Genomic DNA, 27,798 nt, shown 5'->3' with positions numbered 1-27,798 from the left:
AGAGAGAGATGAGAGAGAGAGAGAGAGAACGGAATAGATTGAAGAGAAAGACATGGAAACGGAATAGATTGAAGAGAGAGAGAGAGAGAGAGAGAGAGAGAGAGAGAGAGAGAACGGAATAGATTGAAGAGAAAGACATGGAAACGGAATAGATTGAAGAGAGAGAGAGAGCCATGGAAACGGAATAGATTGAGTCATGTTTTTGCAATTCAACTTAAATGAGTGTGCATCAAGTGAGGCTTGAACCAGCAACCTTGCGGTCGTGAGGCACTCTTAGGTAGCTGCAACACTACCTATAGTGCTATAGCTTTGTCCAGGCTGATGTTGTCTGTTGAGGATGACAAACGCTTGCCTTCTGTCATGACCCAAGCCCCTGTTTCACTAACACTAAGATCACTCGTTCACAAACCATTTACCAATGAAGAAATTGTACATCTCCTCAGAAGCAAAACTAGTGAAAGTAGCCGATCTACAAGCTCACAAACCATTAAAAGTTGTCAGATTGTACATCGGCTATTTTCACAATGAAGTATGTTATACATTGAAAAAACATACTCTCATTGCTATCTGAAAAGTTGTGAGATTGTAGATCAGCTGTATGTAAAAAACACTCAATTAAGTATTTCATGTTATCTTTAACAATTGCAGATGTATTCATTGATAGTCATGTTGTGTGAAATGCAACTTAGATGAAGTCTGCACCAAGTGAGGCTTGAACTGGTGACCTTCAGGTTGTGGGGCACACATTTAAGCGAGAAGGTTTAAGTGTTTTTCAAACTGCTCAAGATTGCGGACAATCTAAGGGCGGTGCTTACTGGTCAACGTCATAGATGTGTTCCTCATTAGTCAAGGCACATGTGTAAGCAGGTCTAATGGCTGTCGGCCAAACGAGGCATGACTTTTGCCTGTTTAAAGTTTGCATTTTCAAAAAATTGCTATAGCGCCCCCATTTGACCAATTGGAGTAAGATTGGTTTCAGTGATATTTGGAATGGCCCTTTACATTTCTGCAAAGTTTCAAAGAATGGTAAGTCTGCATGTATGTGTTAGGGGCAGATGAATAATTGTCATAAACCTGCAATATTCATTGGCTCATTAAAGCTTCATTTTGTCACTTATGGAAAATATTTTGCATACGTTTGTCGGCATAGGTCCAAAGTTCATGTGTAAAAAGTTTCGTGCAGATTACTCAAAAATCCCAGGAGGAGATAGGTTTTAACTGTTTTTCATATAATTCAAAATGGTGGGAGATCTAAAGGTCAGAGGTCAAAAGTCAGAGTGTGAAAGTTGTTCAGCATGAGGAGACGCATGTGTGCATCGAAGTTTCATGGCTGTAGGTGAAACAGGGCATGAGTTGTACCTGTTCAAAGTTGGCATTTTTCAATTGAGTGCTATAGCGCCACCTTTTGACGAAAGATTGTGAGAATTATTTCTTGATCGTTTTTCATGACCATCTATCATATGGCCGAGTTTCATAAAAAGCGACTGCACGGTTCAGCCAGAACTGCCAAAAGTGGCAGAAGAAGAAACGGAATAATCAGAATAACAATACGGGTCCATGCTGGAAGCCTGGCCCCGTAATAATACACTACAACAGAAAGTTGTTATGAGTGCAAATGTAGTCTCCTCTCTCTGTCGCTTCTGTTTTCATTTGGGGGGGGGGGGGGTTCTGGCTTTATGCTTCTCTTCCTTCCTTCCTCCCTCCCTCTCCCCCCCTCTCTCTCTCTCTCTCTCTCTCTCTGTCTCTCTTCCTCTCACCCTGGCTCACTGTAAATCTGCTCTGTCGTTCATTTGACCTCCAGAACTGCCAGAGCGTGATGCTGATGTGCAGAACTTTGCCAGTTTACCTCTCACTGCAACTCTCTCTCTCTCTCTCCGTCCCTTTCTTCCTTTCTCTCTCTCTCCCTCTCTTTCCCACTCTCTCTTCTTTCTTATACAGGCTTACATATAAATTATGTACTCTCCTCCTGTCTCTGTGTTTCTTCTCCTCCTGCCTCTTCCGCTCGTGGACACACTTTTTCGTCTCTTTTCACCCCTTTTCTGCTCCCCTCTCCGTTCGCTACTGCGTGCGTTTGTCTGTGTGCGTTTTCCCATGCTCTCGCCTTGCACGCCAGAAAGGAGTGCTCACCAGTTACCGCTCACTCACGCTGTATCATTTTAGGTCACGGTTAGGAAACAAATTTGAGTGAGCGACTGGAAGATTGGCCTGAACCACTTAAGCCATTTAGACCGGGAAATAATCGGTGTCATTTTTTAGATGTCTTTGGGCTATTCAAAAATAGCAGATCTACAAGCTCATCCGCGCTATGAGCTTGTAGATCTGCTATTTGTTTTTAAATCGTGAAGATTTGTGCAAATATTTGATTTTATATATATATATATATATATATATATATATATATATATATATATATATATATATATATATTCTCAACTCAAATCTTTGCTTCTGGTGGTCCCTGGAACAAAATATTTTGAGATGGGGGTCCGCGGCCAAATACATATTTTGGGTGGTCCTTGACATGAAAAAGTTTGAGAACCACTGATTATAGCAACTTAAGTTTTTTTCTAAAAAAAAAAAAAGTCTTTTATAGAATCCTCAGAAGCAAAGATTTGAATTACAAATGTTCACTTTAAAAAAAATATATTCAAAGATTTGCACAAATTTTCACGTGCGGTGCCACTAGGGGTGTGCCGATATATCGTCCCGCGATATATCGCGATACGTTTTCGCGACGATATGTATCGTTTTGGAAAAAAAAAATATCGTTTTTGAAAAAAAAATTTTTTTTTTTTTTTTTTTTTTTTACAATCATAATAATCAGGCATGCAAACGGCCCCGAAGTGAAAAGAGTGACAACATGTTTTTTTTTCGGGTCAGGTGTCATACTATTTGGATTCAAAACGGCTATTGTAGCTGAAAAGCTACACGTTTGCATGTCTGAATAATGCAAAAACAGAATTATTTGTTTGCATTTTCTTTTTTTCTCCTCCATATATTTTCATAATAAAAAAAGTGCGTATCGTATCGTATCGAAATCGTATCGAAGTTGTGAGCCAAATATCGTATCGTATCGTTTCGTGAAATTAGTGTATCGGCACACCCCTAGGTGCCACGCTATGAGCTTGTAGATCTGCTATTTTTGAATAGCCAAAGAAAAATGACAGATGCGTTCCCGGAGTGAATGGGTTAAGCCCTATATACAGTGCTTAGTCATACGATGACGAACGAAAAATTGACTCTTGTGGAACTTCCACTTTCGCAATTATTTTGGAGAGTACTCCCCACATTGTTACATATTTTGCCCAAAATAGGGTCACCAGGTTAGTAGTGGTCGATACAATGTTTGCGTTAATGTTTTCTGTGTACTTTTTTTTAGTTGTGGTGGATATAGCTTTTGTTGAGGGTACACTTATCGGAGCTGGTTTTGGCTTTGGTGAGGTTTTCTGGGTTGAAGGCGACCCCTCTCCCTTACCTATAACATTAACTCTCTCAGTGCCACGCCCCGAGATACCCCGAGTTTTCCCCGAGTACCCTCGCTGCCAGAACGAGAAATCCCGAGTTTTTACTTTTTACTGTGGTCGCGCTATTCTGTTTATTTTTCATGATCACTTTCACTTCCTGACTCCTTCAGAGTCACTGGGTTCCGGTTTCATGACGCAGATTCCGTTTCCGGTTCTCATTTTTTTTCCCGCGGTCATTTTCGGCCAGAATAGGGAAAGTCACGGTTTTTCACACGGTATACAAAACGAACGGAGAGGTCCACGTCTATTCTCTTTGGTCTGGGTGACGATCAGTCATCGTAGTCGTGTATAACATCGTATTTTAACCCGATCAGAAATTGTCGAATACGTCACATCCGTTTATGACCGGATGTGACGTCGGCCTGTTTGGGAGGGGGCGAGCGAGTCAACGAGGTGATCAATATCTCGATTTGCTGCTCTCTACTGGTAGAACTGTCGTATGAGTTTAAAACTACAGACAAGCTATTTGAAAATTAAATTACAAAATAACAACAACAAAAAAACGAAAATTGCTGGCACTGGGGGAGTACTTTATGAAAATACTCACGCACTGAAAGAGTTAAGCTAAAACATGTTTCTAGTCATGTGATGGTGGACCTAGAAGTATCTTACATGGTTCTCTTTGGAGAGCTGTACTGTTTGGAGACGGGGCTGAGCTTCTTTAGTTGTGTGTATGTGTGCGTAGATGTGTGCATACGCATACATATTGTGCACGTGTGTGGCGCTTAAATCAACTCTTGTCGGAGTAAATGTGTATGTCCTGACAGTCCTGGTGTGTGGGGAAAATAAGAAAAGGTGGATCTTGGGATCCATGTAGAAATGGCATGGCTCCAATGTGGATGTCAGTCTTCATGTAACCAGCCTGACACATCTATATTTGCCACATTTTTCCAAGTTTTCAGTGTAATCACAGCCCCTTTGACTTCTTGTGAATTATGTCCAATCTGTATGGTTAGGGGCGATCAGGGCGATTAACCACCTCGGCTGCGCCTCGGTGGTTAATCGCCCTGTCGGGCTTTAAATTTCAATAATGACTACCTCCCCATGCATTATCCCGCTTATTACACGGCTACTTAATAAATACATAAATACATTTACCCAAAAGTAACAACAAAACAAAGTATTTCCTTGCTTACGGCAATGAAAGTATTCCATAAGTATTGGGCTGGGCGGACAAGTTCGCCTCGCAAAAACAAATGACGAAATGGAAAAAAACTCGCCCCAAAACACACTCGCCCCCCATTCTATTTACTGCCGATTTGCCTGTAATACCGCCGGATTTGCCCCGGGGCGACTGTGTTTTGGAGCGAGCGTTTTGGTATTCCCCCGTTGTTGTGCCACGATAAACAAGGAAGCGCAGTGGATCAAATAGAATGACTTCTCGGTTATTGCATCGTCTATTTCTCACTTCAAATGTTTTCAAAAACATTCTTGAGAGCAACGTTTAGTTGTAAATGACATTGTTTGTTTGTTTACATGGCTGTCATGTTGGATAAAGCATATAACCAAGCAGCACAGGTTGACATGAGCAGGTGTTCTGAGTCTCTGATTACACAGCGGTCCGTTATAGAGCTCATCGGTCATTATCCAGAAATAATGACCGATGACTGACCAATCAGAATCGAGCATTCAACCAAGCCGTGTAATAATACAATATAATTGATACAATTGGGGCGGTTGTAATTGTTCTCCCTGCTCTTCTATTGAGACATTTAGACCCTGTGTCTAGGTTGGACACGACCCTTGACACGATCCTGCTACATGCACTGTACTCGTTTTCATATTTTCAAATGTTTTTTTTATTATTAATTGTATTATTATGTATTACATTTATCATTATGTTTATTTTATGAATTCTTTGTCTTTTAACACATTACCTACCAACAACGAGTATAACCGTTGTTGAAAAAATACCCTGTTACCTGCCAGCCACGAGTATAACCGTTGTTGAAAAAATACCCTGTTACCTGCCAGCCACGAGTATAACCGTTGTTGGAGAAAAAAAAAAAAAAGAAAAAAAACTTCTTTTTTTTTTTTTTTTTTTCAATTTTCAATTTATCCACACAAAACCAGAGATATAGCCATCCAAAGATTTCTAGCTCCATTCACTCCTTGGTTAACTTATTACTTTAAAATCCTGTATCTCGGCTCCTGTGTTTTTTGTTTTTAACACTGGCACTGGGGGAAGTAAAAAAAAAAAAGACCTCTGGCAGGGAATGTGTTAACTCATTCAGTGCCATTGACGTCGCCGACGTCACGTTTTTCATAAGCCCAGAGTGCCAATGACGTCGCCGACGTCATAATTATTATTATTTTTTTATTATTATTTATTTTTTTGTTCAGAACCCAAGATATCATGATTTGAAGATTTGCTGCTCCATTCACTACTGAAAAAGGCTGTATCTCGGCTCCTAAGCACTTTTTTTTAACAATGTATTTTTGGCCTTGGCACAGGGGTGATAAAGCCAGAAATAAGCACTGAATGAGTAGAGCCTGAATTTTGACCTTCAGGTTTTCACATTTTTGATTCGATTTGATTTGTTTATCTTGGACACTGTTAACTCTGTGGTAAACATTTCTGCACTTGCGTAATAGACCCGGGTTCAAATCCAGTTTAGAACAGCAAAGTTTACATAGTGCAGAAGTATAAAACATAAAAAGAAAAGAAAGAAATAGAATAAAGAATAGAATTAAAACAATTGTGGAGGTACTTAATTCTGTGGCCTCATGGCAGCATGCGTACAACGTTTGGTGCCGATTGGTCCAGCGGTTTGCAAGACATTTGTCATTCCACAGTTGTGTGATTGTTTAGCACTGCACCAGTTCTGACCCTGCCCCGCTCAGTTCATTTACAACACGTCTGTGTCCGTCCACCGCGCCGTTAATTAGCTCGTTTCTTCTGCTGCGGTGAGCAGGCAGGCTAATGGCTATATTTCAGCTGATAGCTTATTGTTTCATTAGCCTTTAGCTGATAACACCAGTTTCAAATGGTCTGGAATCAACAACAACACGCTGGCTAGCTCCCCGTTTCAATTCAGCTCCTCTGTGCTGCCTCGCCTCAGCCTTGTCAATAAATGACCACCAGACTGTTGTAGAGATCATCACACCCATCTCTGTCTCTCTCTCTCTCTCTCATATATCCCTTGCTTTTCTTCTCTCAATCTCTCTGTCTCTATCTTTCTGTCACTTATCTTTTGTGTGAGTGTGTGTGTGTGGTGTGCTTCGCATCATTTGCTCTATTTTCGCTCTGCCCTCCAATCAGTGTGTGTGTGTGTGTGTGTGTGTGTGTGTGTGTGTGTGTGTGTGTGTGTGTGTGTGTGTGCGTGTGCGTGCGCGCATGTGCGAGAGAGTGCGTGAGTGGCCTCAGGGTGGTTCTATATTTCCCAGGCAGTGCAGAACTAGATTGGAATGGAGGCCTTTGTCACTTTTATTTACCGGCTCACTGATTCCACAACACTGTGTGAGAGAGAGAGAGAGAGAGAGAGAGAGGGCGAGTGCAGGATGATTGTGGGTGTTTGAACTGCAATGAGGTGTGTCTGGGTATGCTGCCCCCTTATTTCTTTGAGGTCCTTGGTGCAAAGCTGTGTTTGTGAGGTTAGCCGCGGATGAGACCACATTTTTTCGCTCGAGGGGAGAACTGCCGCAGTGCATGCTGGGTACATGGCCAGACAGTGCTTGAAAAAGTCTGGGTTTTTTTGACATTGAGGTTCAGGCTGAGATGGGTCGAAAAAAATCTAAACGAGGACATGGTTGGAGAGGCCTCCACTCCAACCAGAGTTGGATGTGTCCGTGACAAATTGAGGGAGAAAGAGAGTGAGGGGAAATCTAGAGGAAGAGAGAGGAAAATCTAGAGACGGAGAGGATGTCCCGAGGCTCAACCCCCCCTAAGCCCAGTTCTCCCCATGAGACTGTGAGGATGTCAGGGTTGCCAGATCTGCTTATTATAATTTCCCCGCAAGATTTCATTTGAAAATAGCAGATCTACAAGCCCACGACGCGTCGCATCGCGACGCGTCGCGAGCTTGTAGATCGTCTATTTTCAAATAGCTGATGTATATGTTTAAAGTGCTCGTGTGGCCCATTGTCGCTTCTTTTGGGCTGGTTTTCCTAGACCCGGTTGCTTGTTTCTCTCACAGAATCTGGCAACACTGGAGGATGTATGCCAGCAGGCCCTATGGAATGCTTTCTGTGCCAGGCCAACGTGCTTAGACTACACTCTGTCATTTCTCACTCCCTGTGTGTGTGTATGTGTGTACGTACATGCGCGTGTGTGTCTGTGTGTGTGTGTGTGTGTGTGTGTGGATTACTGTACCATGATGGCATGGATTAGGATTAGAATGTGACCCATTTCCGCTTTCCAAAGAGTTGGCAAGGGTGTGTGTGTGTGTGTGTGTGTGTGTGTGTGTGTGTGTGTGTGTGTGTGTGTGTGTGTGTGTGTGTGTGTGTGTGTGTGTGTGTGTGTGTGTGTGTGTGTGTGTGTGTGTGTGTGTGTGTGTGTGTGTGTGTGTGTGTGTGTGTGTGTGTGTGTGTGTTCTCCAGTCTAACCTTGACCACTGCTTGAGTAGCGGTTTTTTGGCAGCAGTTCGTACTCTCTCATCCACTTTCATTTGTCAATCACTCTTTCTCTCCCTCCATCCTCTGTACTCATCCCGTCTTCCAAAAAGCTCAAGTCCCTCACATTGGGAAAACAGTGACTTGTATTCCCACTTGTGTGTGTGTGTGTGTGCGAGCCTTTCTGCGCCTGCATCTTTAAGTGTCGTGCCCAATGTACTCCGCCTGGCCAAGGCTGTTGCTAGGCTACGACAGGAAGTGTCCTGCATAGTAAATTTGTCCGAGGGGGGGCTGTGTAATTGACTTGGCAAGGGCACGCACACACACACACACACACACACACACACACACACACACACACACACACACACACACACACACACACACACACACACACACACACACACACACACACACACACACACACACACACACACACACACACACAAGACACATATTGTAAGAGCATCTTTCTCTCACAGACACACACAACACTGCAGAAGCATTTCTTTCCTCTCACTCACTTTAGAAGCATCACACACACACACACACACACACACACACACACACACACGCACACGCACACGCGTATCGTAGTATTGTGTATCATCCACTAGCAGGTTTTATTATGGCAGCTGTGAGCAGGTTGGGAGCGTTTTGGTCCTGCCTGACTGAGGCTGCTAGCAGAGAATGATGAAGATATGCTTTCCTCTGCAGCCTGCGGCACACGTACACACTAATACAACCTGTGTGTGTGTGTGTGTGTGTGTGTCCTCTCTTCAGCATTCAGCTCCATATAACAGCAGAAGGATTGTGGAAGAGTCATCACACACACACACGCACACACACACACACACACACACACACACACACACAGACACACACACACACACACACACACACACACACACACACACACGCACACGCGCACGCGCACGCAAGCGCAAACACGCGCACACACACCTTCCCTGCTATAAACTTCCACTATACTGAGATGTCTGTACCCTCCTACACAGACTCCAATGAACTTGAACGAAGTGTCATCATTTGGCAGGTGTAATTAATCACCATTTAGTTTGGGTGATAATTAACAGAACAGGCGTTCGTTGTGTCTATTTCTTTAACCCATTAAGACCCGAGGCCGCGTCTAAAAAAAATCTAAATCCTAAAAAAAAAATGGAAAAAAATATAAAAAAAATAATTTTCACGATTTTTCAAAAATAGTAGATCTACAAGCTCGTAGCGCGGCACTCGGTGCCGCGCTATGAGCTTGTAGATCTGCTATTTTTGAATAGCCCAAAGACATCTAAAGTGACACGGATGCGTTCCAGGTATCAATGGGTTAAGGATGCATATCAGATGGGAGACAGTAAAGTAGTATCAGATTATAAAGCAGTACTATGAAATAGTGCTATTAAATATTTATAGTACATTACTCATATTTCTCATATGACCAATAGATAAAAGTTGCTGCCCAGTACAGCAGTTTAAACTCAATATACTGTATGTTTTTGTAGATGTGACCTTGAATGAGTCGATCGAGTTCATGTCAACATTTGCCACTTCAAAGAGAAAATGATCTCCTTCCTGTGTGCGATTCAGAGGTCTAATCTCAGTAAATCAAATGAACGAATGCCTAATCAAACGCCATAAGCCACAAACACAGCAGATGTCATCCGATGGATTGTGTAAGCTTAGAGGAAAAGTGACGCCTTCGAGATGCATCCTAAACAGTGTTGCCAGATTTTGTGAGAGACACTAAGCAACCAGGTCTATGAAAACAAGCCCAAATGTAATAATATTAATGCATTTCATAGGGTAATAAAATAATCCACATTTCTGAGGTATAGGCAGAAGCCATAGCTTATTTTGCTTACCCTTTTACAAACAAAAAAGAAAGAGGAAAAACAGGACAAGGTACAAAGATGACACTTGTACGTGATTGCTGTACTTATTATGTACAAATACTTATTATGTCATAACAAATACGTTTTATGTTAGTTTGATGTTCTCCCATTCCTTTTTATCGATCATCTTGTTTTTAGTAGTTTGTTGAATTCCGTTCTCCTCCGAGTTCTGTGTTGTCCTTTCCATGTGTACCACATGCAGTGGTGGAAAGTAACTAAGTACATTTACTTAAGTACCGTACTTAAGTACAATTTTGAGGTATTTGTACTTTACTTGAGTATTTCCAATTTCCAATACTTTTACTTCTACTCCACTACATCTCAAAGGCAAATATTGTACTTTTACTCCACTACATTTACTTTAGTTACTAGTTACTTTTCATATATAAACTATGATATAATGAAACATACATTAACCACTTTAAACCTATTTTATACCTAGACTATTTGAAAATAGCAGATCTACAAGCTCACAACGCGTCGCGATGCGACGCGTTGTGAGCTTGTAGATCGGCAATTTTCAAATATTTAGTACTTTTACTTTTGGTACTTTAAGTACATTTTGATGCCAATACTTTTGTACTTTTACTCAAGTACATTTTTAATTCTGGACTTTTACTTGTAACAGAGTATTTTTATATTGCAGTATTGGTACTTTTACTTTGAAGAAGAATTTGAGTACTTTTTCCACCACTGATATGTGATAACACTTACATAAAGTATAAGTCAGACTTAAGCCATTAAAACCAGGAGAGCATCCGTGTCATGTTAGATTTTAGCGTTCGCCGTTCAAAAATAGCGCAAGCTTGTACATTTGCTATTTTTGAACATTTTTGAAAAATCTTGAAAACGTTGAATCATTTTGAATTACGAAAAGGTTTGAGAAGGCATTTGTAGAATTTGCCTCAGGTCCTAATGGGTTAATTCATAAAAAGCACCAGCTCCAGTAGACACCCTCCAGACAGAAGTATAGCCCCCCGTGACTCATCCAGCTTCTGCTTCAAGTCATGGCGCTGTAGTGTGAGAAGAACCACTGACCACACAGGGATCCGTGACATAGCCCTTTTTTTTCCTCCAATAAAGTCCTGCCTGCGTCATACAGCATGTCTCTCTCTCTCCCCTGAAGCCTGAGGTCAGATCGGTACGCTATCGGCCCACTCTCTCTCCGCTATGCCTCGGCCATCGGAGCGGAACTAACGCATAGTCAATTTAGTCTGTTATCGCTCACACACACCTGGTCTGACCACATCCAGGCAGTGTGTGTGTGTGTGTGTGTGTGAGAGCGTTTGTGTGCGATGACAAGATTTGTGTATATATATATATATTTTTTTTTTCAGCGTCATTTCGGTCCAAATGTTTCCACAAGAATTGGAAAGAACTGGTCTTTAGTTCAAAGACCATTTTCCAGACCTCACAGGAGAAGTAGCGGTATTGATACTCAACACCTGTGTGTGTGTGTGTGTGTGTGTGGGTGGGGGTGTGTGTTGTGTGTGTGTGTGTGCCAGCATGAGGCTGATTTGAAACATTTGCGGTGGAGTGTCTTCCTTCGCCGACTCGGAATGGTTTCTCAAGATGTCATGACATCATAAAGCAATGTATTGTGTGAAGAAACGCGCCGGGTTTGTTACTTTTTTTGTTTTTTTTTTGTTACCTTAATTCGGTACAAAAAATGTACTCCATGAAGTGTAGATGTGGGAGGTTTTTTTCTTTCTCTTTTTTCTTCATGAAGCCCATTCTACAAATGTCTTCTAAATCCCAACAGTATTCTGAAAAACGTATGTTTCTATATCAGTGGTGCTCAAACTTTTTCATGTCAAGGACCCCCAAGATGATATGTATTTGGCCGCCGACCCCCATCTCAAAATATTTTGTTCCAGGGACCCCCAGAAGCAAATAGTTGAGTTAAAAATGTTCGCTTGAAAAGAATATAAATATGTTAATTTGCACTCATTTTCACGATTTTTCAAAAATAGCAGATCTACAAGCTCATAGCGCGGCACTCGGTGCCGCGCTATGAGCTTGTATATCTGCTATTTTTGAATAGCCAAAAGTGTAAAATATGGCTTTTTAGCTCAAATCTAAAAATGACACAGATGCTATACACACACATGCAAGTAGCTTAGCTAGTTTGGACCATGCTAGCTCGTTCAGCTGCATGCTGAAATCTGTTTGGGCTAGCACGAGCTGAGCTCTAAGGAGAGAGAGAGAGAGAGAGAGAGAGAGAGAGAGAGAGAGAGAGGAGAGAGAGAGAGAGAGAGAGGAGAGAGAGAGAGAGAGAGAGAGAGAGAGAGAGAGAGAGAGAGAGAGAGAGAGGAGAGAGAGAGAGAGAGAGAGAGAGAGAGAGAGAGAGAGAGAGAGAGAGAGAGAGAGAGAGAGAGAGAGAGAGGCATGTAGAGAACAAAAGGAGGGATGGCAAATCAGAAAAAGAGAAAAAAATAAAGAGAGAGTGGAAGAAAGAAAAATGGAGAGAGAGCGAGAGAGCAGGAGAGTGCAGATCTAGGTCAGAGAGGCAGAGAGAAAGGGGAGGAAGAGAGGAGAGAGAGAGAGAGGGAGGCCGTCAACAATGGACTGGATGAAGGGATGAGCAGGCTAGCGAAGCTCTTCTGGGGTTGAACGCAGACAAATCTGGAGCGTTCATTTCATTCAGAGTGTAGAAAATGTATCGGCGAAGGGTCCATTTGTCACAATCCCTGAGTTAAATTAGCACTCTGGATTGTACGGTGGTATAGACGAGCCGACGCGGCTAATGCCTTCCCTCACTCTTTTCATACTTTGTCATTAAACAAGGACAGATGGTTATTACCCCTCAGAGGGAGAGAGGGAGAGAGAGAGAGAGAGAGAGAAAGATTAAGGATGAGAGATTGATAAGGGAGTCCGGTGGCCCAGAGAAATGAATCTCTATCCAGGTCTGATAATCTCCATGTCCAATATCATTTTGGACACGTTCATTTCTCTCGCTCTCTCTCTCTCGCTCGCATCGCTGTGCCCTGTCCTCTCTGTGGTAGTGTGTGTGTGAGAGAGTGTGTGTGTGTGTGTGTGCGCGAGAGTGTGGAAATCACTTGTACGGGGCATGAGAGGTGAGGAAAAAGCAGACGGCAGTTGTAGTGTGTATGTCTGTCTTTGTGTGAGAACGGTGTTTAAAGGTCCATAAGTGAATGGTCAGGCTTATGCCTGTGGTCAAGTGAGTGTGTGTGTGTGTGTGTGTGTGTGCGTGCGCACGTGCACACGTATGGCTGTGTGTGCGTGCATTGTGTCAGTGTGCGTCTCTTTGTGTGAGGACAGTCTTTGAGGGCCATAAGTGGCTGTGGTCAGTTGTGTGTGTGTGTGTGTGTGTGTGTGTGTGTGTGTGTGTGTGTGTGAGAAAGCAGAATTTCATGTCCATAAGTGGTAGTGTTCTCCGGCTGAAGCGTCTTTGTTGCTGTGTAACAAAGCGAGTCCTTGTGCTGCTGGAATTGGGGCAGTCTGATCTTAATGAGAAATCCCTTCTCAGTCTTTCCAGCTCTTTCAGTCTGGCTGATTCGTGTGTGTGTGTGTGTGTGTGTGTGTGTGTGTGTGTGTGTGTGTGTGTGTGTGTGTGTGTGTGTGTGTGTGTGCGTGTGCGCGCTGATGCATGTGAGTCCGTTCAGAATGTGTCACCATGCACGGCTGCTGCTTAGTTAGCGTTGTGGGATATTGGATCGCGACACAATGATTCATCGTGTTTAAAAAGTTACTTTCTGTTGTGGAACAGGAAGGAGTTTAAAAAGTGATTCTGTCCCTGGGAGAGAGAGAAGTTTAATGAGAAAACCTGAAGTCATTTAAACTCGTAACTTTATACTCTCCCAGCCCCCCCCCACCGCGCTAATGACAACACATTGTTACACTTGTGTTGGAGAGACCCACTGAAAGAGATTACCTACGAAATGAGATAATGGGTTCATTTTCAAAGTGTGACACTTACAAGATTAAAATAAAATCACAATGTGAGACCATTTACGGTCCAGAGAGCAAATTCTGTCCACTCACTGTGTCCTCGAGCAAAACCGCTGAACACCTGTAGTTGCTCAGTTGTGTAAAGCCAGTCACGCGGCGGGAAAAATAGCCCATCTACAAGCTCACAAAGCGTTGCGTCACGACACGTTGTGAGCTTGAAGATCTGCCATTTTAGACGCACGACTCCGTCGTGTGATTGAGTAAGAATTAACCCTTTTAAGACTGCGAGTGCTGCGCTATGAGCTTGTAGATCTGCTATTTTTGAAAAATCGTGATTTAAGCGAACATTTTTAACTTGTGTTACAACTTCTGGGGCTCCCTGGAACAAAATATTTTGAGATGGGGTCCACGGACAAATACATATCATTTTGGGTGGTCCTTGACATGAAAAAGTTTGAGAACCACTTGCTTTCGAATTCTCATAGCGTTCTCATAGCATCTCATAGCATGAGCTTGTATATCTGCTATTTGTGAATAGCCAAAAGACATCTTAAAATGACACGGATGCGTTCCCGGTCTTAATGGGTGAAGTGTAAAAGAGGGTTGTGCAAGGTCATTGCTCGGATTAGCTCTAGCATCGTATCTACAAAGAAAAGTTACTGCTGGAATGTTGCTTCTGAGTGCCTGCTCTCTGCGTCGGCTCCACACTCTCATTATGAAGACGGGCCTCTGACTAATGCCTCGTTCACTGTATACTTTTGTCGCACGCCGAAAATAGCCGATATACATTACAAGCTCACGGCGCATCGCAGTGCGACGCGTTGTGAGCTTGTAGATCCGCTATCTTGGGGTGCGCGACACCGGCCGCATGACCAAGTATAAATCGGGCTTAAAGCCCTCTGGAGGGACTGGAGGCAGAGACTCATAATGCCATCTGGTTTACAAACGGCTCCACTAGGAAAACAGTCCTGCCCTTGTTTGGTGCCTGCCTGAAGAGTGTGTGTGTGTGTGTGTGTGTGTGTGTGTGTGTGTGTGTGTGTGTGTGTGTGTGTGGCATATGCCCATTGCCCATGTGTGTGCACCCATGTGTTGGTGTAAATTTGCACAGGCAGGCATACAGCCATGCCTACAGTGTGTGTATGTGTGTGTGTTTGGAGGCTTTTGGCCTGGGTGTGTGTGTTTGTGCGCATTTATTTGTTTGCCCTGCTGCCAAGCTGTTGTTCTCAGACTGTAGGCTACCAGGCTAATCAGCCGAGTCCACACAGGTGGAGGTAATAGCCTTGAGTGCTTCAGCCACTGCTAGCCCTGTTAGCACCATTAGCTAATCACAGAAACAGATGCTCCATTCCCAACCAACAACGACTTGGGCCTTCTCCAAGGCCCCTAACAAGACTCCTAGCTCCCTATAGGCTCCTAGGCCTCTCCGCTCCCTCAGGCATCTGCCTGGTCTACTGTACACTCACACTTGGGTTTTTTGAATTAAATATGGAAAAACATGCTTCATGCAGCTTTTTTTCCAGAAAACTAAATGTTTGTCTTTTTTGTTTCTCTCTCCTCTCTCTCTCTCTGTCCCTCTCTGTCTGTATCTCTCTCTCTCTTTCTCTTTCCAGGGTCGCCATGTTAAAACAGGGCAGCTGGCAGCCATCAAGGTCATGGATGTCACTGGGGTAAGAAGCATCCGCACGCGCACACACACGCACGTGTGCGCCCCGCACACACACACACACACACACTCACAGAACGAATCATCTCAAGTGATTATACCGCGGCAGTCCATGTCATCTAATTATGAGCGATGAGTCAGTAGGCGCGTGTCTACAGTACGTGTCTATGTATGTGCGTGCGCGCAGTGGTGTAAAGTAACTAAGTACATTTACTTAAGTACTGTACGTAAGTAACATTTTGAGGTATTTGTACTTTAGTTGAGAATTTCCAATTTCCAATACTTTTACTTCTTCTCCACTACATCTCAGAGGCAAATATTGTACTTTTACTCCACTACATTTATTTGAAAACTTTAGTTACTTTATAATTACATTATAAAACATACACTAACCACTTTAGCCCTATTGTATACATAGTCTATTTGAAAATAGCAGATCTACAAGCTCACAACGCGTCGCATCGCGACGCGTTGTGGGCTTGTAGATCTGCTGTTTTCAAATATTTAGTACTTTTACTTTTTTGAATTCTAAGACTTTTACTTGTAACAGTATTTTTATATTGCAGTATTGGTACTTTTACTTAAGTAAAGAATTTGAGTACTTTTTTCCACCACTGCGTGCGTGTGTGCAGTGTATGTCTGCGTGTGTGTGTGTGTGTGTGTGTGTGTGTGTGTGTGTGTGTGTGTGTGTGTGTGTGTGTGTGTGTGTGTGTGTGTGTGTGTGTGTGTGTGTGTGTGTGTGTGTGTGTGTGTGTGTGTGTGTGTGTGTGTGTGTGTGTGTGTAGTATGCGTCTATGTGCGTCCATCCATACAGCATGAGGAGGGAGGAGGGAGGAAACGGGGACAGGGCCATGGTTGTTTTAGCTGGAGGTACTGGGACGGCAGTGAGGTCTCAAGGCTTGTCTGAAAAAGAAAAAAAAAACGCAGAGATTCTCGGCTATATTTAGATCCTCTAACAACGCAACCAACCTGAGCCACCAGCCAAAGAGTGAAGCTACACAGGAAGACAAGGAGGGATTACTGATGGATTGATGAATAAAGGGACAAACAACAAACAAGTGATCGGATATTTAACTAAGGATGAATAGAATAGAGATGGATGGATGCAAGGGGCAGATTAACGAATGAATGAATGGCGGGATGAATGAGTGAGTGAATGAAGCAATGAATGGGTGAATGAATGTGGATTTTTAATTGAATTGAATTAATGAATAAACAAACAAACAAACAAAGTGTGAGTGGAAAATAGGAATACAGTAACAATAAGCAAATCCATTCATTTAGGAAATTGTAAAAAATCAGTGACAGAATGAATAGTTTAGAATGCATTAGTATTAATCAATGAATGACAAAACAAATGAGGCTAAAATTGTTAATTAAACAACTGTATCTGGCATCTTGGCCAATTAACACTAAATGGTAAGTAACCAAATCAAGTAGCCTAATGTTGTGGATATTGAGTGATACATTAAAATGGCAAATAATTAAATGGTACCAAAACAACACCCAATAACTGTTTTTTTACTTTAGCGGCTATAAACAGCTCGACAGAAAACAACCAAGACATAATTTTGTCGTTGTGCATAATTCAGAATGAATCTGAGCAATTTGCATCAGCAATTTGTTATATTCCGGTAGATTTGTTCCAATATCCACCCATGAGTCAGTTCATTTTGTTTGGTCACTGAGCTTAAAGATGGAGTGCCATGATATTTGTCAACCCTAAAACCTGATCATAAGGTATTATTATTATGTAAGGATTGTTTAAAAAAAAAAAAAGTGTACAGAAATTGTTAAAAAAAAATGTTTTTATGTGGACACGCCTCCAGTTCATTAAGTATGCCTGGTTCTCACCTTAGCACCTCCTCCACCACCTTAGCACCACCCACCTGTCCTAGTCCCTCCTCCTCCTCATGCCCACACCTGTTGTGTTATGATAATGAGGGGGAGGGTATGTTTTCTGGGGGCTCTGTGATGTCACTATGCCCCTGTTTTTGGATTGGCACGTTTGACTCTCAAGGTTTCAGCCTCCAGGAAAAAACTCCAAATAGTCAGAGAAGACATGAAACACCATAAAACCACCAGCGGGGGCCTTAATGAAGTTCTATCAACCTCATAGACACATGAAAAACAGAAAAAGTGCAAAACCATGGCACCACCTCTTTAAGACATTTACAGAGGTAGTACTGCTCCATGGCTGTTGACGCTGTTTCCTTTTTGTGTGTGTGTGTGTGTGTGTGTGTGTGTGGTCAGGATGAGGAGGAGGAGATTAAGGCCGAGATCAACATGTTGAAGAAGTACAGTCACCACAGGAACATAGCCACCTACTACGGAGCCTTCATAAAGAAGAACCCACCAGGCATCGACGACCAGTTATGGGTACGACACTCTGTGTGTGTGTGTGTGTGTGTGTGTGTGTGTTGTCTGCAATACAGGTACGTAGACATATTACATGTCTCTGTACAGTTCAATGTGTTTGCAATGCATACAGCTTGTATGTACGTCACAATGTGTCTTCATACATCTGTACAAGTTGATGATGTCATTTGTCCATTTGCGAACCACTAGTGTTGTAATTGTATAGCAGACGTGAAGTGCACATACTGTACCAGGTCTGACAGTGTGATGGAACCCATTCCTCAATCGGATCCGGTTCCTTCAGTGCCTCCGGTTCCGGAACCCAACACAACAACAGACCTGTGTGTGTGTGTGTGTGTGTGTGTGTGTGTGTGTGTGTGTGTGTGTGTGTGTGTGTGTGTGTGTGTGTGTGTGTGTGTGTGTGTGTGTGTGTGTGTGTGTGTGTGTGTGTGTGTGTGTGTGTGTGTGTGCGTGCGTGCACAGACCAATCCTCAGTGTTAATTGGGATTGTAGACACTCAGGGAGTGTAGAAATGTAACCAAAATGGACGCTGTGTCCATTTTGGTTACATTTCCTACACTCCCAGAGTTAAAGGGATATTTCACTTTCAAAAAAACTTTTGGTCATTTTATGGTCTACTCAGGCTTTAGTGAGCCCTCCAGACCGTTTTTAAGTTGCTTTATTCAGTATTTAGATATTTGATATTCATTTTACCAGCCACGCCCCCTTCCTATACAAACCCATTATAACTTAAAACTCAATTTTTAACCTGTTTAACCATCAAAAACACCCATCCTTGGTTCTGGTGACTCACCCTGCCCTCCTAATGCGTGAGGGGGCCGTGTTTTTTTGATTACTTTTTTCATTTATTTTTAATATATATTTTTTGTATTGAATTTTTTCATTTTCCAAAAAAAAATATTAAAAATAAATGAAAAAAGTAATCAAAAAAACACGGCCCCCTCACGCATTAGGAGGGCAGGGTGAGTCACCAGAACCAAGGACGGGTGTTTTTGATGGTTAAACAGGTTAAAAATTGAGTTTTAAGTTATAATGGGTTTGTATAGGAAGGGGGCGTGGCTGGTAAAATGAATATCAAATATCTAAATACTGAATAAAGCAACTTAAAAACGGTCTGGAGGGCTCACTAAAGCCTGAGTAGACCATAAAATGACCAAAAGTTTTTTTGAAAGTGAAATATCCCTTTAAATGAACATTGAGGTTTTTTTTCCAGTGTACTCTCCTGGTGGACGAGCCTGCTCCAGCACGGAGCCAAACTGCACTCTTGGCTACAGAATCCGCAGGGAGGATATTTTGGACGCGGCACCGTGGCAGCATGACAGCAGGGACACGGCTTTAGGGAGGGAGAGAGAGAGAGAGGGGGAAAGAGGGATGAGAGGAGAGATGGAGAGAGAGAGAAGAGGTGGCTAGGGAGACAGAGAGAGGGGAGCGAGAGGGGAGAGGGGGGGAGGACAGATTGAGTTTGGGTCAAGAGATGGGCTTGGCAGTTGCGTCGGCTGCTATGACCTTGTTGCCTGACTTTGTGCCAAATGTCTTTCAGAGAGAGAGAGGGGGGGGGGGGGGGGAGAGAGAGAGAGAGAGAGGGAGAGAGAGAGAGAGAGAGAGAGAGAGAGAGAGAGAGAGAGAGAGAGGTCAGACTGTCTGGACTGGTTTGTATGTCTTTGACAGGGGTTCCCAGCCTTTTTTTTTGTCTGATGAAACCTTATTTGACTGTGTGTGTGTAATTGTATTTTTTATTACTCGTGAGAGCCAAATGTTGTGGCAAGATTCGTAGAATTCGTTCTTCACAAGAGAAAAAGTTGTTTTATGGTTAACCCATTAAGACCTGAGGCCGCTTCTAAACATTTTCTAAATCCTAACATTTTTTCCGAAAAAAAAAAATATATATATATATATATATATTCACGATTTTTCAAAAATAGCAGATCTACAAGTTCATAGCGCGGCACTCGGTGCCGCGCTATGAGCTTGTATATCTGCTATTTTTGAATAGCCAATGAAACCTAAAGTGACACAGATGCGATCCAGGTCTAAATGGGTTAAAAAAAAACATTTATAGAGTTAAACTTACAATTAGGAAGAGATTCAGGTTGGGGTCAGGGTTAAGATTAGACATTTAGAGGTTAGATATTTAGGGGTGAGGGGGTCAAAGTTATGCCTGATTTAAGCACAGTTCGGTGTCACGCACCAACATTAGCAGATCTACAAGCTCACAAGGCGCTGGTTACAGTGTGGCGCATTGTGAGCTCGTAGATCGGCTAATGTCTGTGTGCGACACTGGCACACAACAACTAAATGCAGTATGTAACTCAGGCTTTAGTTTAGGGTTATGGTTAAAAATGGCAAATGTTTTTTGTTGTTGTAAAAAATGCCCTTTGTAATTGTTTGTGTGGGCCTGTCACAATTATTACATAATCATCTAATTGCAATTATTTGAGATAATCGCAATTATTTTTGTCATAATCGTTTCCATGTTGAAAAATATTCAGATATTTTCAAACATTTTCAAAAATAGTGGAACATTTATATTTTTGTGTATTTAGGTTATGTGTCATATCTGCCATGTGCAACTTCAAAGCCTAAAAGCCAAACGGAAATGTAATTTTCAACGACCAAATCAAAATTAAATCGTTAATCACAGTTATTTGAGTGACTATTAACACATTGGGTGCCAAAAACGTGTATATATACGGTTTTGGCAATACAAACATGGAGTGCCAAAACCGTATATATACGTTTTTTGAAGAAAAAAAAAGAAGAAAAACATTTTTTTTTTTTTTTTTTTTCCCCCAATTTTTTTTCCTCCATAGCAACAGGATATATCATTTTTCGAAGATTTAGACTTGAATCCACTTCCTGGTTAAGTTATGACTTCAAAAGCCTGTATCTCTGCTCCTGTGTACTTTTTTTTTTTTACAATGTTAATTTGACTATTTTCAACTGGCTGTAACTATGGAACGGATTACCGAATGTTTTTAATTTCCCCCCCCCGATTGTACGAGACCTCTATCTGTGTAATGAGGGGATCACCGTGAGGACGGTGATCACTGAAAATATTTTGTGACTACTTGAAAAAGGTTCAAAAATGGTTAAAAATCCAGGCACTCAACGTACATTTTTTTTATAAACCTCTGGCACCCCAAGTGTTAATCGTCATGTAAAATTTCACAATCGTGACAGCCCTGTGTGTGTGTGTGTGTGTGTGTGTAGCTGGTGATGGAGTTCTGCGGTGCTGGCTCGGTGACGGACCTGATTAAGAACACCAAAGGGAACTCTCTGAAGGAGGAGTGGACGGCCTACATCTGCAGAGAGATCCTCAGGGTAAACACACACACCTTCACGTCACACACTCACTGAAACACTATTTCCCTCATTTAGACCGGGGAAAGAAGTCGTTTTTTTACCAGCTTGCAAAGCACGCTGGTCTAAGAAGAGACTGAGTCTAGTCAACACTTTCTCGACACTTTTTCATCATTGGCTGTCCTTTAAGCCAATGGGGATACCTTCCCATACTCTGAACTCCCAAGCTATGGTACTAGACACGCCTCTCGCCTCTATTTCAGTGTTGCCTTGCCAGACTCTGCAAGAGAAATAAGCAACAGATCTAAGCCAATGGGGAGCCACTAGCAGTGTTGCCAGATGCTTTGGCTATTAAAAAATAGCAGATCTACAAGCTCGTAGCTCGGCACAGAGTTGTAAATTAACGCCCTTCTTCATCACACTGCAGCGTCACACAAAAGCATCAAAAGTAGTAGATCTACAATCTACGGTTCGAGCTTGTGGATCTGCTACTTTTGCTGTTTTTGAGTTTGAATCCTGAACAGTTTTGGACTTATGAGGTTTCCAGTTTCCACACAAAGAGACGATGTTCTCCTACTGTTGTTTATTCTTTCAAACACATTGGCAACATTTGGAACGCACACGCACACGCACACGCACACACACACACACACACACACACACACACACACACACACACACACACACACACACACACACACACACACTTGTTGTTTTGCTGTGCGTTTGTGGCAATGTAATAGAATAACCATGAATGGTAATCAGTTCCGTTCAGTTCCATTCCGCCACATCACGTCTCTCCTAGTTTCCATTGTGTGACTTTCTGTGCTCAGGTCTACAGTTCCAAACGGAAAGCCTTATCGCTTCAGAGGGACTCCCTCTTTCTTTGGTGTTTCGCCCGGGGGGGGGGGGGGGGGGGGGGGTTTATGTGCCTAGACCGAACCCCCTAACCTCACAGAAAATATGCCTTAAGAGGGACTCCCTCTTTCTTTGGTGTTTCGCCCAGGGGGGGAGTGGTTCTGTGCCTAAACCCTAACCCCCTAACCTCACAGAAAATATGCCGTAACCCAGTGGTTCCCACTCTTTTTGGGTCGTGACCCAGTAGAGAAATTCGATGTCTTCCCGGGACCCAAACTAGTGAAAATAACGCGTTGCGATGTGATGCGTTGTCAGCTTGTAGATCTGCTATTTTCACTAGTTCTAAAGTTTTTTTATGTTTTTCTTCTTTATGGAATTTAGATGTTTTTAAGAATAACACATTTATAGGAAGTACAAAGTAAGGGATATTCACTTGCGAGTCGCGACCCATAAAAATGGGTCTGCGACCCACAAATGGGTCCCGAGCCCCCGACCCGCTGTTTTGGAACCACTGCCTTAACACAGCCTCAAAACCACGCCCACCTGGGCGCGAAACACCTGGGAAAGAGAGAGTCCGATCCCGCCACATCACGTCTCTCCTATAGTTTCCATTGTGTGACTTTCTGTGCTCAGGTCTACAGATCCAAACAGAAAGCCTTATCGCTACATCTTGTCAATTACACGCGGTGCTGCTCTGAACTGAAGCCAAAATGATTTCCTGTCTTGTTCTGTTATTCCTCCTCTCAGCCCCTCATCTCTCTTCTCTGTTCTCTCGTCTTGGCCTCTAATTCTATACTTGTCCTCTGTCCCTCTCTGTGTGTGTGTGTGTGTGTGTGTGTGTGTGTGTGTGTGTGTGTGTGTGTGTGTGTGTGTGTGTGTGTGTTTCTCCTCTTTGTTTACTCTCTGTCTCTTTGTCTCTGTTTCACGACTTTCTTCTGTCCTTTGTGTCTCGTTTCCTCTCTACTTTTTCTCTCTGTCTTTCTCTCTTGTTTTGTCTGGGTTTTTTTCCCACTGTCCTCCTGTCTTCCGTCTCATTATTTCCATTCATCTTGTGTCTAGATTCACTGGGCTTGACTTCACTGGTATGTACTGAATACAAGACAGACCGGATTTCACAATTCAGAGGGAACACAGATTCAAAGAATGAATGATGCTCCCTCTTATCAACAAGTTCCGCGAAAGCGCATAAAAAGAATCTTAATTTATATAGCGACACAACGGTACGACACAAGTGTCACCCAACGGTAACACGCCACCTACGTTTGGTTGAGTGTGACGTGTGACAAAGCATACAATTAACAGTTAACCACTTTCAACCTAGCGTCCTTATTTTCTGTGTGTCATGATAGGCCAAAATGTTAAAAAAAACAAAAGTAAGTATAAAATAGGGATTAAGTGGTTTAATGTTGATGTTGCACAGAAGATGCAGTAACTCCAATGCGTTCCGGTGCATATCGTTGAAACCTCTTATCTCCATGTTTCAACTTTAAATGTAACTTCAGTGGGTGAAAGAGCCAGTGAAAATAGCTGATCTACAGTACAAGCTTGTAGCTTGTAGATCTGCTAATAAAAAAAAAAGGAACTGTTTAAAATATTATATTGTCTCTGTCGGGGGGAAACCTCATATGTCCAAAACTGTAACTTCTCAGGATTTAAAAAAATATGTAGCAAAAGTATCACACTTTGCGGGGAGTGTGATACCGGTCACTGCACGTACTCCTACGGGCTGGGGGCGGCACCTGTTAGCGGGGAGTGTTGGGCGGAATTAATTGGCAAAACGACCCTAGACCTAAGCCTAGAAAATAATTGGCTAATTAAAAAAAAAAAGATTGACGCTTTTATTAACACGTTTTTGCTGGGGACCCCTTGGTACTCCCCCCCCAAGGACCCCTGGGGGTCCCCAGACCCCACTCACTCAGCTTGTCTCTGTCTCTTTGCAGGGTCTGACCCATCTGCACCAGCACAAGGTCATCCACCGGGACATCAAGGGGCAGAACGTGCTGCTGACGGAGAACGCAGAGGTCAAGCTAGGTCAGTGCAGTGGTCCTCAAACGTTTTCATGTCCAAGGACCTGAAATATATTATATTTTAATTGTAAAATAGCAGATCTGAGTGCTGCGTTGTGAGCTTGTAGATCTGCTGTGCAGCCAAAGTATAACATATGGTTAAAGTGGTTAAAATGATTGTGACGCGAGATTGACTCATTTTGCTGAGGAACCCCCGGGTCGTCCCCGAGCCCCACTTTGAGAGCCAATGGGTTAGTGCACCAGATCTACAAGCAACGCGCTTGTAGATCGGCTATTTTCGGTGCGTGACACCGGCGTTCAACTAAGTGTAAATCCAGCTTTAGGATTAAGGAGGCTAGGAGGAGGTGTAAAGTTTCTGTGTGTGTGTGTGTGTGTGTGTGTGTGTGTGTGTGTGTGTGTGTGTGTGTGTGTGTGTGTGTGTGTGTGTGTGTGTGTGTGTGTGTGTGTGTGTGTGTGTGTGTGTGTGTGTGTGTGTGTGTGTGTGTGTGTAATTACTCTTAATTCTGCTATACAGAAAAGCAGCCTACTCCTCTATATCTTATTTCTCCACTGTTCACAGAACAGAATGCTGAGGACACACGCACGCGCGCGCACACACACACACACACACACACACACACACACACACACACACACACACACACACACACACACACACACACACACACACACACACACACACCACTCTATCCAGTAGGGTGGGATTATAATGTAGCTGCTTGTTTGTGAATCAGGAAAGTTATGGCAGGCTTGATAATTCTTTCTTTTTTTTACGGCTCATTATTAAAGTCAGTAAAACCCAGTGGATACGCAGCAATACACCCATATAATATGTGGGTGTATTATACTGTAGCAAATTGGTGTTATATACAGTAATATTTAGTGTGTGTGTGTGTGTGTATGGACTCCTGATGGGAGTGGTCAGTGGTCTCTTCCAGGATGTCCCCATTCGCAGGGCATGAGGGGTCACTGAGTAGTTTGATGAGTACTGTATGAAAATGATGTGAATCATACACAGTACTACGGCCTTCTCTGTCACCAGATCTTAACGCAATTGAACACCTATGAGACCGACGGTGCTGTTCTGGCACGTTGGGTTTTCCTTCATTCGTCACCTATCTATATTGTGTGTGTGTGTGTGTGTGTGTGTGTGTGTGTGTGTGTGCAGTGGACTTCGGTGTTTCGGCCCAGTTGGACAGAACAGTAGGAAGGAGGAACACATTTATCGGGACGCCATATTGGATGGCTCCAGAGGTCATCGCCTGTGATGAGAACCCTGATGCCACCTACGACTTCAAGGTATGCAATAACAGCCTCTGTCTGTCTGTCTGTCTGTCTGTCTGTCTGTCTGTCTGTCTGTCTGTCTGTCTGTCTGTCTGTCTGCCTGTCTGCCTGCCTGCCTGCCTGCCTGCCTGTCTGTCTGTCTGTAGGCCTGTCACAATTATTACATAATCGTCCAATGGCAATTATCTTATATAATCACAATTATTTTTGCATAGTCGTCATAATCGTCATAATAAATTCCATGTTAAAAAATGTTATATTTTCAAAAAAATTCAAAAATCTCAAGAAGCTCAAAAAGCTCAAAACGTGTCGCGACGCGTTTTGAGCGTTTTGAGCGTTTTGAGCTTATAGATTGGCTATTTCCACTATTAATGTTTATTCTTAAGTATAACGTAATTAAATATGTGTTATTTGTCATATCTACCCTGTGCAACTTTTGTTTACGAAAGCTAAAAGCCAAACAGAAATGTCATTTTTATTCATAATGTTCCATTCATTTTCAACGACAGAAACACAATTTAATCGTTAATCGCAATTATCTGAGTGATAATTCATCGTCAACTTAAATTTGTAATGGTGACAGCCCTGTCTGTCTGGCTGGCTTACTTACTTTCCCTTCTACGTACTTCTTGCTCTGTATCTTTTTCTCACCATTAACACAGTGTGTCTCAATCATTGCAGAGTGATTTGTGGTCGTTGGGGATTACAGCCATAGAGATGGCTGAAGGCGCTCCACGTGAGTACACAGTATTTGCCTTCAACTGAGTGTAAAATATCCTCTTCTAGTAAATAGACTATTAGGCGAATGGGCAACATTTACTGCTAGTTTATTTACTCAGTCTTTCCTTCCCACTGGTTTAGGAAAGAACTGGAATCACTCTTGTGAATCATGTTACAGTATGTTGTAAAACGGTTAATGTCCTGATCGGGCAAGATGGACTATAATTAAAGACCTGTGTTTGTTTGTGTGTGTGTGTGTGTTTTAACCCATTAAGACCTGAGGCAATTCTTAACAGTTTTTTGAAAAAAATAAAAAAAAAATGTTTTCAAGATTTTTCAAAAATAGCAGATCTACAAGCTCATAGCGCGGCACTCGGTGCCGCGCTATGAGCTTGTATATCTGCTATTTTTGAATAGCCAAAGAAATCTAAAGTGACACAGATGCGTTCCAGGTCTTAATGGGTTAAACTAACAGTGTTATTGGCATTGACATTATGTATTGATCATGGCAGCTTAATAACTCAGGCTGGACTTTGACTACGTGCCATGATAATTATGTTAAATACGTAGAATTTGACGAGAGTGCATTTTCCTACCTCCCCTCTGATTGGTTCTGATGTCCGTCTGTCTGTGTCCAGCACTGTGTGACATGCACCCAATGAGAGCCCTCTTCCTCATTCCGCGGAACCCCGCCCCCAGGCTCAAGTCGAAGAAATGGTGAGTGTGGTGGTCTTAACCCCGTGATTACCATTTCTATGAATTTTGATGTATTGCCTCGTGTTGTCCTTGCTTACTGGAAGATCCATTCTATGTGTCATGTTATGGTCACGCTGCGGCTGGTGACAGTGGATTGATTTGACCCTACTTTTGCGCTGTGTACTGGAATGATGTAATTAATGATTTGGGAACAGGTGTGTAAGATTCCAATAGTATAAACATTTTGCCAACCGACTACCAGTCTGTTGCAGTCTGTTGTAGTCTGAAGTAGTCTGTTTGATGGAGAGGCACCTTAAGTCACTCTGGATTAAGAGCGTCTGCCAAATGCCTAAATTGTAATTGTAATTGTAATAACATGAACACCTGAATGATAACACCTCACTGATAACACGAACACCTCAATGATAGCTCAGGTCTGTTTTTACTAAGAGTTGTGGGTTTAAGTGGTTAACCCCAGGGGTCTATCTATACTTGGTCCCTGTCCTTTTTTTTTGCCTCTACACCAAATCTCTTCACCAACTACAGATGATTCACAAGGCTTCACATTCCAACGTGTTGTGAGCCTCTAGATCCCCTATTTTCTGCGAATGTTCACCTATTTTCACTGAATGTTTCTACTGCTATGATATGCCCAGAATATGGACGCTAGGGTTCATGTGGAATTTTTATCAATATGAGTGAAGCTTTTTACTCTCTGCTTTTGCGTTGCAGAGCACCTTGCATTCTTGCACTATATGTGCCCCAATTTAAAAGACATTACATGAAAGTAGTAGTGAAAAGGGCGCTGCAAGCTGCTCTGCTTTGTAAGTCTGTGTGAAAAAGGCAGTGTGTCAGCTGTACAGTCTGATTTTGGCCTGACACAGAAACTAGAAGTAAAGGTCCAGACCAGATTGTTATTGAATATTCCTGAATGCATTTATATTGCCCTTTTCCTAGTCATTCCGACGACTCAAATG

The 27,798-nt window shown here is 42.6% G+C and overlaps 1 protein-coding gene across 1 annotated transcript in view; it reads left to right on the top strand.

The window, feature by feature from the left end:
- Window positions 1-27,798, top strand: part of tnika (TRAF2 and NCK interacting kinase a) — a 119,658-nt gene that overhangs the window by 38,138 nt on the left and 53,722 nt on the right. Inside the window, exons 3-9 of the mRNA XM_084044844.1 lie at window positions 15,505-15,561; window positions 17,811-17,936; window positions 21,147-21,257; window positions 24,035-24,125; window positions 25,290-25,420; window positions 26,087-26,141; window positions 26,764-26,842. Coding sequence (XP_083900970.1) covers window positions 15,505-15,561; window positions 17,811-17,936; window positions 21,147-21,257; window positions 24,035-24,125; window positions 25,290-25,420; window positions 26,087-26,141; window positions 26,764-26,842 — 650 coding nt within the window. The remainder of the gene's footprint in view (window positions 1-15,504; window positions 15,562-17,810; window positions 17,937-21,146; window positions 21,258-24,034; window positions 24,126-25,289; window positions 25,421-26,086; window positions 26,142-26,763; window positions 26,843-27,798) is intronic.

The sequence above is a fragment of the Gymnoscopelus microlampas genome, assembly GCF_963454915.1.
Source record: "Gymnoscopelus microlampas genome assembly, chromosome: 20".
Lineage (NCBI taxonomy): Eukaryota > Metazoa > Chordata > Actinopteri > Myctophiformes > Myctophidae > Gymnoscopelus > Gymnoscopelus microlampas.
The sequence above is the reverse complement of the archived record's forward strand: the minus strand, read 5'-3'. Positions and strand labels throughout refer to the sequence as shown.